The 16,295-nt window shown below is 46.0% G+C and overlaps 1 protein-coding gene across 13 annotated transcripts in view; it reads left to right on the top strand.

Moving 5' to 3' along the window:
- C18H16orf95 (chromosome 18 C16orf95 homolog) overlaps window positions 1–16,295 on the top strand; it is a 453,505-nt gene that overhangs the window by 13,071 nt on the left and 424,139 nt on the right. For 2 of the 13 annotated variants that reach the window (XM_067020261.1, XM_067020262.1), the window contains exons 5-7: window positions 470–506; window positions 3,521–3,734; window positions 4,995–6,012. The exons of 5 other annotated variants lie outside the window; for them this stretch is intronic. In XM_067020261.1, coding sequence (XP_066876362.1) covers window positions 470–506; window positions 3,521–3,734; window positions 4,995–5,106 — 363 coding nt within the window. In that variant the 3' untranslated portion in view covers window positions 5,107–6,012. Of the gene's footprint in view, window positions 1–469; window positions 874–3,520; window positions 3,735–4,994; window positions 6,013–8,430; window positions 8,550–16,295 lie in introns of those variants that run through there. 6 more of the 13 variants (XR_010837972.1, XR_010837973.1, XM_067020264.1 and 3 more) reach the window with 4 other exon arrangements.

The raw sequence follows: 16,295 nt of genomic DNA, 5'->3' as shown, positions 1-16,295 counted from the left end.
TCAGCTCTCTCCGCCTGTCTGAGCATTCTGCACTTGTAGCCCCAGCCTGGCAGGCCTGGAGGGAGGGTGCTGGGGAAGGACCACTGCTCGAGTGTCTGTCCTTGCTCTTTGGCTCTGTCTGGTACCTCCACAGCTCTGGGTTCCAGGTCAGCAACTGTGGTGGGAGATGGTCAGACAGGTCCAGCCCAGCTCAGCTCCAGGGCCACTTCTCTGCCTTGCTTTCTGAGTGTCCTGGAGTTAGAGGCTTCCTTCTGCCTTCACCCACATTCCAGCTGCTGGTTTTCTGTCACCAAGTAGCATACTGCCCCCAGAATTAAGACTCAGAGGCTTTTTAAAAGGAGAACACAACTTGCATTCTGAGCTGGCCATGGACCCCTTCCAGGGGGTTTCCAGGCCAAATCACTGGAACCCCTTCTTGGTGGATCACTGGGGCTGACACGCTTGCCCACATCCTTATCTTTTATCTTAGGTGGTGAAAAGGCAGCAGAGTTTTAAAGGCATCCCAGGTAACTCATTGCTCACGTGTCTCATCCCTTCCCTGTCCCCAAGGAAGGCGGGGGTCTCATGAACATCATGATGGGGTGGGGGAGACTTCTGTCATCCCAGATGGGTGTAACACAAAGAAGACCACAGACTGGTGCACACACCACTTCTCCCACCCCTACCCTCACCGGGTACCACTAATCATCCCCCATGTTTTCTCAATGAACCCAGAGAAGACTCAGACTCTGCCAGTTATCAGCATTGGCTCTCAGGATGAAACCAGTTTGCAACCTGGGGTTAGGTGGTATCTGAAGTGTTTTTTAAGCTCTAATCTTCTATAATTCATGATATGGTATGTGTTGTATATAAATATGTATTTATGACATAGTATATATGTTTGTTGATGTATTCCTACTTTCATATATTCATGACACATTATATGTTCATGGAACCACATTTATGCATATAGTCGTCATACAGTATATTCATACATTCATATGTTCATGACAGGCATAGCACATACTCTCAGGTTCATATGTTCACAGTGCAGTGCGTAGTCATGACAAAGTGTGTTCGCATATCCATATATCTGTGGCCTGATGTATGCATGTACTCACGTGCTCAGTCATGGTGCACCAGGAGGTAGTGTCTCCACCTGCACCTTTACATTCTTTGTCTCTAAAATGAGTGGAGGTGCTTTCCCTTGCAGATGGCCGACACGTCTGCTTTCTCTGCATTGCCTGTGAGCAAAAGAGTGGACGTTTTGTTGGCTCAGATCACACCCTCCCCTTTTCGTGCTGGAGCCAGAGGGCATAGTGAGTCCCCTTGATGGACTCTGTGAAGGAGGGAATGGATGGGTACCGAGAGGTTGGATGTCTGACATGGGGTTCCTGTGATGTGCAGGTGATTTGAGAGGCCCGCCCAGAGGCACTCAGCTAAGGGGGAGAGTGCTTGGGAAACGAGCAGCCACTACCCCACACGCCTACCTCTTCATGCAGAAGATACCTAACTTTTTCCTGATTTTAAAAGTAGCACAGTTAGGAGGAGCACGAATTGTCACAGCCTTTGGCAGGAGGTTTGGAGGTATCTAATCAAATTTTACAACATGCACAGTCTTTAATCCAACAAGCCCACATCTGGGTAATACATGTAGACACTCCACGCACATCTGTCTGCAGCAGTGATTTCCTTGGCAAAAAACTGGAAGCAACTTAAGTGTCTCTCAGCGGGAGGATGGACATGAATGGGGGTGCATTTGAAATGTGGCACCAGCTGCCTAGAGTTCGCAACTGTTAAGGACAATGGAATGGACTCCCACACACATTGCAGTGTAGGAAAAGAAGTCATTGTAGCCCAGGCAATAGGACTCCATTAATGTCAGTTTTAAAAATGAAAGCTCTGTTTGTGCGTAGGTGAAGGTTGGTGTCATTTGTCTCAGCTGACAGTCACAGGTAACCCCTGTGGGTGGGGAAGGGCGCAGGTCAGGCCCAGCAAAGAGAGGCTCTTGGTGGGGTGCATGATGAGCAAAACAGGTAGCGATACGTTGCCTCAAGCTTCAAGTGGAAGAGCCAGAAATCACTTTATCAAAACCAAAAAAACAAAAAACAAAAACGAAGAAACAGAAAACAGGCAGTAGAACGAGAACCACCTGAGAAACTACTCTTCTCACCCTATAATCACTGATTTATGGGCTTATTTTTATTGGTTGGTTTTGCCTTTGAACACTCTGCATCTTTAAGAAAGTCTAAAGGTTCAGTTTATTGTTGAATAATGCATCCACTGATACGTTGTTAAAAACCAGTATTAATTTTTACTCCAACCATCGTTTTATAGTTCAGGTGATTTATGTTAATGTTTCAAGCCTCAAACCCATTCAAGCCAGAAGGTGTTCACAGGACAGGAGGGAGAGTGCAAGTCTTACTGCTGCCAGGAGGATAGGGATCCTTCTCTCCTTGAGCTGAGCTTTGTACAGAGTGACTTAAAAATATGGGATGGTGGGCTTCCCTGGTGGCGCAGTGGTTGAGAATCCGCCTGCCGATGCAGGAGACACGGGTTCGTGCCCCGGTCCGGGAAGATCCCACATGCCGCGGAGCGGCTGGGCCCGTGAGCCATGGCTGCTGAGCCTGCGCGTCCGGAGCCTGTGCTCCGCAAAGGGAGAGACCACAACAGTGACAGGCCCGCCTACCACAAAAAAAAAAAAAAAAAAAAAAAAAAAAATGGGATGGTTCCCTTGGCCTCAAATCCAGCTGATTTCCATTTTAAAGAGAAAATCTGTGTTTCTGATCTTGTATTTTCCTTGTAAACAGAGGGCTCGTGTGCTTTTCTTCTTTATGCTTTTGTGGTAGAATTTTGTATAAGGAAAATATACTTTATATTGAGCGCATTTTATATTAGTATAATTAGAGTGTACATTTTATAGTAGTAGCTTATTAATAGTGTAATAAAGTAAATAAGAGATACAACATCAAGTGGGTCACATGTGACAAAAGCAGGTCTTGAAAAAGCTAAAGAGCATCAAGGAGATGGAGATCTTTGAATTCTGTTTGTGGATGTGGTGGTTGTTAACTTCTTATTGTGGGAAATTTCAAATACTCCACTGAAGCCCAAGTTCCCATCACTCATCTCTAGCCATGATCAGCTCCTGGTAGATCTGGTTTCATATGTGCTTCATCCACTCCATCCCCACCTCCAAAAAAACAAAAGAAGAAAAAAATGAAAAAGATTAATGTGGAGCATATCCCAGCTAACTACCATATCATTTCATTCATAAATATTTCAGTAGGCAGCTCTAAAAGATAAAGACTCAGAAAACACAGCCACGAGGGCCCACAATCATCCTAGAAACAAACAAACAAACAGCAGTGCTCTCTTCATCTCAGTGGGCGCCGTGTCAGCGCCCACACCCCTGGGCTGTGACCTGCCTTGTTGGGACACCTGGTTTCCTTGCCCTGGGTTCCAGAGGGCTGTCTCATGGGTGCGACTTGAGAGCATACTGTCCCCACACCCCGCCGAGGCCTGACTCGCTTTCTCTGCCTAGAAGTCCCCCTGGACGTGTGCTCTGGGTACAACCGCTGGCGAATCTGTGATGGTGAAGGGCGCCATCTGCTCAAGTGGCAGCAGCTCCAGGCCCTTCACCAGGCTGAGCCGGGGTCCCTGGGGCAGCCAGCAAGCCTCCAGGCCTCCCTCCTGCCCCTCAGCCTCAGCCGCCTGACCCTCCTCCAGGCCCTACTGAGTGTCATCGAGGCCGTCCGGTGAGCAAGTGCGGGTGGGGCAGTGGTGGCCTTGGGCTCATCTCACTCCCAGGGTTTAGTTGAGTTGAGGATGTGGGAGAACTTGGTTGTTGCTCAGCAGAGGGTGAGAGATGAGCATGGCCATGTTACTGTTATGTTGTTACCATTGTCTGGACTCTTGCTCACACCTGACATAGGTATCTTCTTCCAGAAAATGCAAGGGAAGAGCAATCCAGATATGCCAGGGCCAGGGCCGATGGTGGGGAGGTGGGGCATCTTGGGACCACCCACCTTTCTTTCCTCACCTCTTCCCTGTTCCCAAGTTCCCAAATTCCCCTGCCCCCAAAAGAACATTGGTTCCAGTTTCTTCAGACTTCTGTTGTGTTGGGGTTGGAGGTGGATTTTAAGCCATCTCGACCAGCCATCCTTCTGAGGTCTGAGCACACTGCACCCTGGGGGGGACCTGCTGCCTCTCCCCCAGCCCAGCCCCAACCATCAAGGCTCCTTATTGAAAAGCCCTTTCTCCGGCCTCGGACCCACTGTCCTTGCCCAGGCCTGTGTTTCTCAGCTGGAACCCCACTCAGTCCCCCACCACCACCCAGGAAGCCTCCAGGGCGACTTCAGTTTCAAGACAGGGTGTCCCCTTACCTGGTTGTTTGCTTTAGTTTTCTGGGAAAAAGCTCTCCTCTTCCTCCTCCTCTAAACTCCGCTGACCCAGTTTACCCATCTCCCCAACCATTACCCCCATCCACCCCCTTCTTCCTGTTTCTTTTATCACACCTATATGTAAATATGTGCAAACACACACACACAAATATGTAAACATGCAAATACATATCAACATGTAAATGTGCACAATTAGAATTTACATATATTGACTTGTTTACTTTTTGTCTGTCTCCTCCACACAGTTGTAAGGGGAATGTTCTAGAAAATGTCCAGTATCTGAAAACAGTTTCAGATGTCTTCTGCCCAGTTTTCTAGTTGTTCAGACGGGAAGGTAGCCCTGTCTTTGTCCCACCATCTTTGTCTGGAAGTGGAAGTTCCTCTCCCAGCATCCTGCTTGTCCATTCTCCTAGTTTGGGCACTCCCTCCGGTCACATGTGATGCTGTGATGCACATCTGCATACAAGCGCCTATATGGACCTGGGTTGCAACTTCTCTAGGGCCAGTGCCCCCAGGAAGGAGCCGGGCGGGGGTCCGTCAGCTTTGTGTGATCTGTGAACCTTAGTGGGGCAGCATTGTGAGATTTCCTTCATTTTTTTTTTTTTTTTTTTTCAGTTTCATCTTTCTGTCTGTGTTTGCCATCTCAATGTCAAATTTAGTTGGACTCCCTGGTTCCCACTCTGGGAAGAGCAAAGAAAGAAACTTGTCTGTAGATGGTCTGTGTTAAGTAGTTGGTCCAGGTGGGCCAAAGGAAAATTGCTAATGCTTTTATAAGAGGTGTTTGCTTCTGAGCCAGGATCTTAGGGCAGAGGGCAGGCACCAATCACCTGTTTAGGAGAAATACCTTACCTGCCTGAGGTGTATATGGGGTGCCCTGTGAGATCCCCTAAAGCACATGCCCACCTTATCTCAGGAGAAGCTGCGGGCCCATCTGCTGTCCTTGCAGAGACTTGCTAGAACTTCAGAGGCCTCAGGAGATCAGGTGAGCTCTGAACTGCCCGACAGGGAGCCCTGAAGAGTGGTGATGAGTCAAGCACTTGCCTTCTTGGCTGGACTTGCCATAGCCTTCGTTTTATTTGATTCCTTCCACAGTTCTGCAAAGCTGGGATTCTCCTTGGAGTTCCCGAAGGAGAGTGTGGGCTCTGGGGGTTGAGTGCATAGCCTCAGGTCTCACAGCTGGAAAGTGAGCCAGCCAAGGCTGCACCCTGTTTTCTGCCTGGGCTCCTCAGGGACCAAGTGTACATCCGCTCTGTGGTGGGGTTTCCTTCACCCTCCACCCCTCGGAGGTTCCCTGAACAGGCCCTGCAAGGCCAGTGTAGTTTCAGTTTGGGGGGCAGTTCCTAGTAATTGCCTTTCTCTTTGCTTTCTAGCCAGTTTTTTTGGGTTTGAAGTTGGAATCAACAGCTACTGTCAAGAACATCAACACAAATGTCAGTCATACTCAAGGTCTTTAACGAAAGCCATCACATCAGGAAGAGTCTGTAGCCACTGTTTTCTCAGATCATATAATTCACACCCAAGAGTCAATCCAAATTATTTATCATCAGGAAATTCTTAGTTGTAGTGGAGTTGTGTGAATGCGGGTGGGATTCCATTATGAATACGGTCAATAAATGTTATTTGTGAAACTCTTAAAGTGGCTACTTTTAAAATGATAACCTCTGATTTTCCTTTGTGAAGGTGGGACTTGTTCTTCACTTCTGTGCCCCTGTGGGAGGGGGGCCATCTCTGAGTCTCTCTTCCCTTTGCAAGGACAGCAGATCCTCTGGACGAGGATCCTGAAATGGTTTTAGCACCTGTTTCATGTGGGTCTCACTTAAGTAACATAAAATTGCATGTAATTTGAATTTTTAAGAACTGAAATATCATTCACATACCATAAAGTGCATCTTTTTACTGTGTATGATTTAGTGGTTTTTGCTATATTTACAAGGTTGTGCAATCATCACTACTATCTAATTCCCGACCTTTTTCGCCCCCAGAAGAAACCTATACCTATTAAGCACTCACTCCTCCTTCCCTTCTCTCCCCACCCCTGGAAACCACTAACCTACTTTCTCACTTTTCCGACTCTGGACATTCATATAAATGGAATCATATAACATGTGTCCTTTGTGTCTGGCTTTTTTTGTTTGGCATAATGTTTTCAAGGCTCACCCACATTGTAGCACGTGTCAGTGCTTCATCATTCCTTTTTGGTTTTGGCTGCGTTGCGGCATGTGGGGTCTTAGTTTCCTGACCAGGGATTGAATCAACGCCCCCTGCAGTGGAAGTGCAGAGTTTTAACCACTGGACCACCCAGGAAGTCTGCTTCATTCCTTTTTATGGCTGAATAATATTGTATTGTAGGGACATGCCACGTCTTGTTTATCCATTCATCAGTTGGTGTACATTGTTTTGTTTCTACTTTTTTGGCTATTATGAATAATGCTGCTGTGAACATTTATTTACAGATTTTTGTGTTGACATGTTTTCATTCCCCTCGGGTATGTACCTAGGAGTGCTGAGCCATAGGTAACTCTCTTTAATGTTTTGAAGAGCTGCCTCAATTTTCCACGGTGGAAAACTGTATACCATTTTGTATTTCATCTTCCCACCAGCGAGGTATGAGCTTTCTGATTTCTCTGTGTCCTTGTCAATGCTTGTTATTATACGTTGTTTTGATTTTAGCCATCCTTGTGAGTGTGAAATGGTATCTCATTGTGATTTTGATTTGCATTTCCCTGATGACTAATGATACTGAACATATTTTCATGTGCTTAGTGGCCATTTGTATAGCTTCTTTGGAGAATGTCTGTTCAAACCAATTGCATATATTTTGATTGGTTATCTATTTCTTTGTGTCACTGTTGAGTTTGTGCTCTGTATATATTCTGGATACTAGATCTTTATCAGATAGATCTTCTGCACATATTTTCTCCTCTTCTGCTGGTTGCCTTTTCACTTGCTTGATGATATCCTTTGAAGTACAGAAAGTTTTAATTTTGGTGAAATCCAATTTTCAATTATTTCTTAGGTTGCTTGTGCTTTAGGATATATGGTCATATCTAAGAAATCATTGCCTAATCCAAGGTCACAACGATTTACTCATGTTTTCTCCATAAAGATTTATAGTTTAGCTCTGACATTTAGGTTTTTGATGTATTTTGAGTTAATTTTTGTATATGGTGTGAGGGTAGGGGTCGGGGTTCATTCTCTTGCATGTGGATATCCAGTGGTCCCATATAACATTCCTGAAGTGATGTTATAGAAATATAGAACAGATTAGTGGTTACCAGGGATTCAGGAGAGGGTGAGGTGGGAGGGATGTGGGTGTGACTATACAAGAGCAACATGAAGCATCCTCGAGGTGAAAGAAATATCCTCTATCTTGACTTTATCAATGTTCTGCTGTGAAATTGTATTATAGTTTTACAAGACTATAACTGGGGCAAACTGGAAAGGGTAACATGGAATCTCTCTTTCATGTAAATCTACAAATATCTCAAAATAAAAGTTTCATTTAAAAAGCAGTACAGTTTGCTTTGGAAAATTTTGAGAATAGAGAAACGTGTGATATACAGATTTTAAAAGTACTAAATTATGTACTTTTATTCCTGGGACCTCATTTAATTTTTACAATCCTCACATTTAATTCTTGGAAGCTGAGATAATTATTGTTATCCTCTTTTTGAAAAAGGGGAAACTGTTGCCCCAGAGAGGGTCTTTTGTGGCTGCACAGGACCACACGTGGGGTCACATGGGACTACAAAGGATCACACAAGACCACACAGATCCAGGATCTGTCCCATAACCCTGTTTCTTTTAAATGCTGATACCTTCCTAGCCTGTATCTCAGCTTCACTATTGCTGGAAGTCTTCCAGATAGCAATTCTTTCCAAAATGCATTCCATGGAACATTCACTATGTTTGGTGCTCTTAGAGGGTTCCATTGTCAAATACATTTGGGAGTATGTGCTGTAGATGTGTGTCTGAAGAGACCTGTGCACACAGGGCATTGCCGTGAGTGCTGGTTGTGTGGTGACTCTTGTCTGCTATTTCTGTGACACAGGTGTATTGGTGTTTCTCAGAGTGCCTCTATGATGCGAACCACACAGCAGTAAAAGGGCCTCCCTTCCCCATACCTGCACCAGGCATTCCTCCTCTTTTGAATCTCTGCCAGCCTGAGAGGTAAAGCATGCTGTTGCTGTGTCATTTTAATTGAGGCGTGAGTAGTTCCTCACAAGTTTGCTCGTGTTTGCACTGCCTCTGCTGGAAGTGGTCTGTCCATAGCCTTCGTCATCCCATGTGGTTCCAGCTGAGGACAACTGACAATGCCAGTCAACATACTAAAAACAAAACAAAACAAGACAAAAGAGCGAGGCATCTTTAACTGGAATGTCCTTGGACTTTAGCAGTAATGGGGGCTGAGGTCTTGGCCAAGGGCGTGTGTGAAGCGTGGAGAATTAGCCAGGCATAAAACTCAGCACATGCTGACTTGTGTGGGTCCCTGAGTCACTAACATTTATGAGCTGGGATGGCAATGCCCAAACCCTCATGGGCCTCCAGTTGTCACCAGTGGACAAAATTTGGGACCAAGATGTGCCATTTCATAGACATCACTTTCTTCTCAAGCAGGTCTGACTCTACAGAAAGTGAAAAACAGTAAAATATATGTAAGCAAAGAGATAGTCAGGTGGTGACGGTGCTAGGAAGAAAGGCGAAGCAGAAAAAGGATGGGTGGTGATTGGGTTGGGGGCCTCTCTGAAGAGGAAACCCTGGGCAGAGGATTGAATAGGGCAAGTGTGGGGACAGAGTGCCAGACAGAGGCGTGGCAGGTGCGGAGGCTCTGAGGGTGGACATGCAGGGAGTGTGAAGAAGTTCAGGAGCCCAGTGTGGCTAGAGTGGAGAATGAAGTGGACTGTGGTCAGGAATGGAGGTCTGGAGGTCAGCTCAGGTCCAGTCCCGAGGCCTTGGCATCATGGGAGGGACTTAGGGTTTATTCTGACTTGGGAAAAACCCTTTGGAAGCTCCTGGACTGAGTGGCGTCAGGCTGGATTCTAACTTGCTCCCTCTGGTGGCCATGCTGAGAACTGGCTGAGGAGAGGTGGCCTCACGACCTGGGATAGTGGGAATGAGCCTGAGATACTGGTGGATTGGCTGGGGTGGGAGAGCAGGGAGGCAGGAGTGGGAGTAGTGGGCACTGCAGAGGAGCCACGTGGAGGTGCAGGCGTGGCTGTTAGAACCGAGTCTGCGTGGAAGGGTGAGGTCTGGGCTAGTGGTGTAAATCCGAGTTACCAGCTGGCTTGTTTTGGAGCCCTGGGGCTGGATGCAATCACCTGGGGAGTGGGTGTGGGTGTGGGTGGGGAGGATGGAGACTGAAGCAGAAGGGGGGCTGGCTGCAGTGGGTCCTGCCACCTGCATGTTCCAGGTCATTCAGGGCACCAGCAAACGGGACGTTCTCTACCACTGGGATTTTTGGATGGCAGAAAGTTGAGAATACATACTATGCAGAAGGACTGTGATCTGGTCACTAAAACGATACTTAGGTATTCCTACATGATTGAACATGTGCTATAGCAATAAAAATGGGTTCTGGTGTCATTACCACCCCCACCCCAGCCACCACTTCCTCCCTCTTCTCCTCTCCCATTTCCTCATTTCCTCTCCTTCCTTCGCCTGTCCCCCTCTTACCTACCTTTTTACTCCCCCCTCCCCCGAGTCTTATCTCCGGGCCATCTTTCTGCCATCAGTGATCATGTACTAGAGGCTCTCTGCAGCCTAGGAGGGCCAGCTTCAGGATCCCACAGTCTGTGTTCTTCTGGTGCAGAACCTTGGAGGACTTCCTCCCAGCCACTCCCACCACTAAGGAGTTGTCAGGATGCTCTGTGGCTGCATAGTCTTAACATACTAAATTCAAACCTAGCCTTTATCTCTCACTAATAGTGTGGCCCTGGCAAGTTTCCTAAGTGTCTGTACCTCAGTTTCCCAGGGGTAAGATGGGTTTACAAATATCTACATCATATGATTCGGGGAAGGATTAGGTAATGTGGTGGTAAGTCTGAAGTGTCTGTGATATGATAACTATTCAACCTGCTGACCTCTCTTCTGCTTCCTGGTCATTTCAAACATGGACTCTGAGCTGGGTGGTTTGGTTTGAATCGTAGTTCTACAGCTTACTGTGTGTTTGGTCTGTGCCTTGGTTTCCTCATCTATAAAATGGATATAACAATAGTTCCTACCTCATAAGGTTGCTGTGGCTGTTAAATGAATTAATAATTATAAAGCAGTTTCAACAGTTCCTGAAAGATAAGTGCCAAGGAATTATTTGTTAAATAAAAACAACTGTCATGATAAAAATGCTCAACAGATGAGGAATAGAAGGAAACTATCTCAACGTAGAAAAATCCATATATAAAACCCCCACAGCTAACACCATACTCAGTGGTGAAAGATTGAAAGCTTTTTCTCTAAGATCAGGAGCAAGGCAAGGATGCCCGCTTTCACCACTTTATTCAACATTGTACTGGAAGTGGTAGCCAGAGCAACTAGGCAAGAAAGAGAAATAAAAGCCATTCAAATTGGAAAGGAAGAATTAAAATGATCTCTCTTCACAGATGCTATGATCTTACATGTAGGAAATCCTAAAGATTTCACAAAATTGTTAGAATTAATAAATGATTTCAGCAAAGTAGCAGGATGCAAAGTCAATACACAAAAATCACTTGCATTTCTGTACACTAACTGTGAACAATCCCCAAAGGAAAGTAATAAAACAATTCCATTTACAGTACCATCGGGCTTCCCTGGTGGCACAGTGGGTGAGAATCTGCCTGCCGATGCAGGGGACACGGGTTCATGCCCCGGTCCGGGAAGATCCCACATGCCGCAGAGCGGGTGGGCCCATGAGCCATGGCCGCTGAGCCTGCGCATCCGGAGCCTGTGCTCTGCAATGGGAGAGGCCACAACAGTGAGAGGGCAGCATACCGCAAAAAACAAACAAACAAACAAACAAACAAAAAGCAAATAAAAAACACAGTACCATCAAGAAATAAAATACTTAGGAATAAACCTAACCAAGGAGGTGAAAGACATGTGTACTGAAAAATAAAGCCATTGGTGAAAGAAGTTAAAGAAGACACAAGTAATTGGAAAGATATCCCGTATTCATGGATTGGAAGGCTTCATATTCTTTAGATGTCAATACTACCCAAAGTGATCTACAGATTCAACATAACCCCTATCAAAATGCCCATGATGTCTTTTGCAGAAATGGATAAACACATCCTAAATTTCCTATGGAATCTCAAGGGTCCTCAAATAGTTTCAGCTGGTGAAGTTGAAAGTGTTCTTGATATAGATGGTGGTGATAATATCACATTATGCATGTATTTAATACCACTGAAGTGTACACTTAAAGGTGGTAAATTTTGTTTGTGCATTTTACCACAATAAAAAAAAATGAAAACCTGAATCATTGGTATTTATCATTGGTGTATATCATTTTCTTTTTGTGCTCACAGCTGTTCTTAACTCTGAGTGCTGTGGTTTGTGTCTCATGCAGCCTTGGGGACCTGTGGGCTGGGATCCAAGACAGAGCATGTTGGTGGAATCAGCTAATCTCCAGGGCAGGGGGATCCTGTTGACTTGCTCTCTGTGCTTTCCTACTATGTGCTGGGGGATGTGCCAGCCACTCGTGTGGTTCCAGTGCCTAGTGTGAGGCCTCTTAATTGGCTTCAAATGTAGCTTGCAGTATTCCTGAACCGCTTAACTACCTTGGGTAATGAGGTGTCTCAGGCTCAATATTTGTTTAATGCTTTATTCATGGGCACAAAACAGTGGTAACATCAACTTCAGGGGAACTTTAATGATGTATGTGTTTCGGTGAAGTCCCCAGCTCCTGACCCTTAAGATGCTAGATCTGTTTGGGGCCATGTAAAATGTTTTACCTCACTTACAGGAAAGAGAAAAGAGGTGCTGTTTTTCCTTGGGAAAAGATGAAGTATTTCACAGCCAAACCTTGTTCTCCTGTGGAACATTTTCAAAGACTGCAGAAAGCAAACACATGGAAATTTCCAGTACTTCTTCTAAGGGAAGGAGTTGGACTTGTCACAACCAGTACAGTGGGCCTATTCCTCCATTTGCTAATCCGTTCATCAATCCACCCATCCACCCATCCATCTACCCACCTATCACAGGCTGAGGCCTGGTCTATTCCACCAGTCCTGGGGTCAGTGTGTGTGTCCAGCCAGCCAGTGGGTGAGGCCAGTGATTTCACCTTTCTGAGTTCCCTTTTCTTCACTTGCCAAGTGAGGCTGTGTTGGTGACAGGTTTGGCGCATTGCCTGGCCTAGAGCAAGCAAGCCTTCAATACATGTAGCCAAGTTACAGCCACGATCAATTATAATAATAATATACTCGGAAATAGACAATTTTCACCCCATTTTACATAGGAGGAAACTGAGGTAGAGTGCTCTGGTTCTGTTCCCTCTCAGAGCACAGATGTGAAATGTGCAGGAGCCTTACCATGCTGGACCCCTCTAACTGCTACTTGAGTGGCTGTGACTTCTAGATCCCTGGGGTCCCTGAGGGCCTGGGTTCCAAGGTCTCGCCTGAGAGGAAGCCACAAGTTGTAATTTCCTACCTCTGGACACAGTGAAAAGATTAAAAACAAGATTATCACTTCATTTATTTTCCTATTAAAATAGCTGCTTTCCTTCCCACTCTCCTCCAAGCATTCCAAACAAAATTTGCTTGGGGTTTTCAAGCTTCTCTCTGGTTTCTGTACTCCCAGGTGAGAGAGAAGCTGATTACGACCCAGTCGGTTGGGCACAGGTGGCCCCTGTTTATGCAATCCCAAATTCTTCCTTCTTAAATAAAATTTAAGACCATCTGAAAACGAGCTGCAGGGGTGACCTCTTGGCTTTGATTCTTGGTTGAGTTTCTGAAATGCATATGAGGCTGAGCCTGCTAATGTGCTGAAATAATTACCCTCCGCTCGAGGGAGGTGTTAATGCCTGAGGTATACGCCTGCCAGTTGTGTTGCAGCTAGTGAGAAGCAGTGTCAACCTCTCCCATTTACTGTCACGTCGCAGCCTTCTCATACTTTTCAGGATTGCTGTCGGTCCTAATTGATGGCAGCCACTTGACCATGCCCCAGAGGATGATGTAGGCACCCCCATCTGTGCTTCCAGATGATGTCCTTGGGAACAAAGCTCAGGTCGTGACAGCCAGCCTCCATGATGCCCAGTGGTTCCACCTCCTGGAATTCACATCCTTGTGAATCCCCGCCCCCCCTTTCTTCCTCCGTCTGTCTCTCTGTCTCTTTGTCTTTCTGTCTGTCTCTCTGTCTCTCTCCCTGCCCTCTCCTCTTCTCTCTTGGATCCTTTCCTTTGTGGAAGCTGGCGGCCATGTCCTGAGCACCCCTATGGAGAGGCCACATGGTAAGGAACCTCAACCTCAAAAGCCACTTGAGTGAACCTGGCTGAGGATCCTTCTGCTCCTGTAGAGCCTTCATGACTGCAGCCTTGGCCATCTACTTGGTTGCTTCTTCCTGCAGGAAAGTATCTTGGATCTAGTAAGAGTTGGAGATGTTCACTCAGTTAATACCCACCTTGCAGGTGGGAAGATGATCATGAATGTGCTCAGGAATGTAGGATGTGAGAAGATGCTTCTATGAAATGATCTAGGCAGCCTTCTTTGCTGCAGTTACTAATGATTACATCAGAACGATTTGCTTTTCTGTGATGGGAAAGGGGAAGGGAAGTGAACTGATGTTTTCTGAGTGCCAACAATGGTGATAGCTACCATTCACTGTTGCCCACCTCTACCTGCTCCACAGACTTTTTACATGCGTGGTCTTAATTCATCCTTCCTTTAACAGGTGAGGTAGTGGAGGCGCCCAGAGAGGTACAGTGATTTGCCCAAGGTCACACAACTAGTCACTGAGTGAGTGTGGGTTCAACCCAGGGATGGCTCCTTCCAAAGGAGTGAGTAGTGAGTGGAACAGATGTGAAGGGACAGAGCCTCAGAGCTTGAAGGCACTGAGGTTCTACAGACTGTGATCATGTTATCAAACAAAGAAAAATTGAGACCTACAGACTGATACATTTTTTTTCTCAGATGTATGAATTTATGTGAAAAAAAATCTTAAAAGATAGTCAAATAAATTGTTTTGAAGAATATTCCATGAAGGGAAACCAACAATTATACAGGAAGGTTTATACCTATCAATGTTAGTATCATATCTGAATATTGGAAATTGGGAAGATCCTAGAAAATTGGGCACTTACAGTTGTCATGGTTACACGACATGGTTATTCCAGGTTAGCTCTGGGGATTGAAGCTTTGGTCACTTTGTCTTCCAGGTGAAGCAGTTAGCTGGGTTTCAGGTTCTGGCTATTCCTGTGTCAGTCAGACTAACTTTTTAAGTAAAGTTTTAATTTTGTAATAACTTTAGATTTGTGAAAACTAAGGAACATTGCTCTTAAGTAAACTGTAGATGGTATTCAAATTTCACCAACTTTCCCATTAATGTCCTGGGACTCAGGATACCTTACTGCATTTCTCACACTGTTTGAGTGAACCTGAATTTGCTTTTTTTTTTTTTTTTTTTTTTTGCGGTACGCGGGCCTCTCACTGTTGTGGCCTCTCCTGTTGCAGAGCACAGGCTCCGGACGCGCAGGCTCAGCGGCCATGGCTCACGGGCCCAGCCGTTCCGCGGCATGTGGGATCTTCCCGGACGGGGGCACAAACCCGTGTCCCCTGCATCGGCAGGCGGATTCTCAACCACTGCGCCACCAGGGAAGCCCTGAATTTGTTTTTAAAACCTTGAACCCTGAGCTAAAGTTCTGGTGGCTCATCAGGAATCCATTCAGCCTGTCCCTTAACAGATGGCAGCCCAATTACTTCTTGCAATTTAAGCCCATTGCCTCTAGTGGCATGGACGTCTCAGTGAGTAGATATATTTCATCTCCTGGGCCAATTCTTATCTGTTGGTGCGTCTGAGTGGTGTGTCAAGAACGAGGATGAGACTGTGTCTGAGCTCTGTGATCAACTAGCAATGTCTGTTGCAGGCATGGGAGTAAGAGAGGGGTGATGCATGCTGAGTATCTGCCTTCAGTCCCAGAATATTTCACGTTTGAGCATTGTACCCCCATGTCCAGGAGGGGAACCTGTATTTGAATGTTGGATTATGGAATGGGGTGTTGCTACCATCTAGGCACACTTAGCTATAGGGTGGTCATAGTGGTGATGGCGATGATGATGATATAAACATAGCTAGGTACCATTTATTGAATGCTTCATATGTCTCAGGCACTATATTAACTGTGCCATATGAATATTGCACTTATTCCTTAGAACAGCTCTGAGATAGGTCATAGTTGTCATTCCCATTTTACAGGTGTGACAAAACTATGATAAGTTAAGGGACTTTTTCTCGCTCCCGCAGCTGTAAGTTTCCTTTTTTAAAAAAAAATTTTTTTAATGAATTTATTAATTTATTTATTTTTGGCTGCGTTGGGTCTTCGTTGCTTGCACGGGCTTTCTCTAGTTGCGGCAAGCGGGGGCTACTCTTTGTTGCAGTGTGTGGGCTTCTCATTGCGGTGGCTTCTCGTTGTGGAGCACGGGCTCTAGGCACGCAGGCTTCAGTAGTTGTGGCATGCGGGCTCAGTAGTTGTGGCTCACGGGCTCTAGAGCACAGGCTCAGTAGTTGTGGTGCACGGGCTTAGTAGCTCCGCAGCATGTGGGATCTTCCCGGACCAGGGCTCGAACTCTCCCCTGCATTGGCAGGCAGATTCTTAACCACTGCACCACCAGGGAAGTCTCTGTAAGTTTCCTTTTAGAGGAGTCATTGTTTTTCAGCAAGGCAGGGGTTTGCCAAGTGCCGTCCACTCAGAGGTTCACTGTCTCATGCCACACGTCACACCCTTCTCCT

Source organism: Kogia breviceps, chromosome 18 (assembly GCF_026419965.1).
Source record: "Kogia breviceps isolate mKogBre1 chromosome 18, mKogBre1 haplotype 1, whole genome shotgun sequence".
Taxonomy (NCBI): domain Eukaryota; kingdom Metazoa; phylum Chordata; class Mammalia; order Artiodactyla; family Physeteridae; genus Kogia; species Kogia breviceps.
The sequence above is the reverse complement of the archived record's forward strand: the minus strand, read 5'-3'. Positions and strand labels throughout refer to the sequence as shown.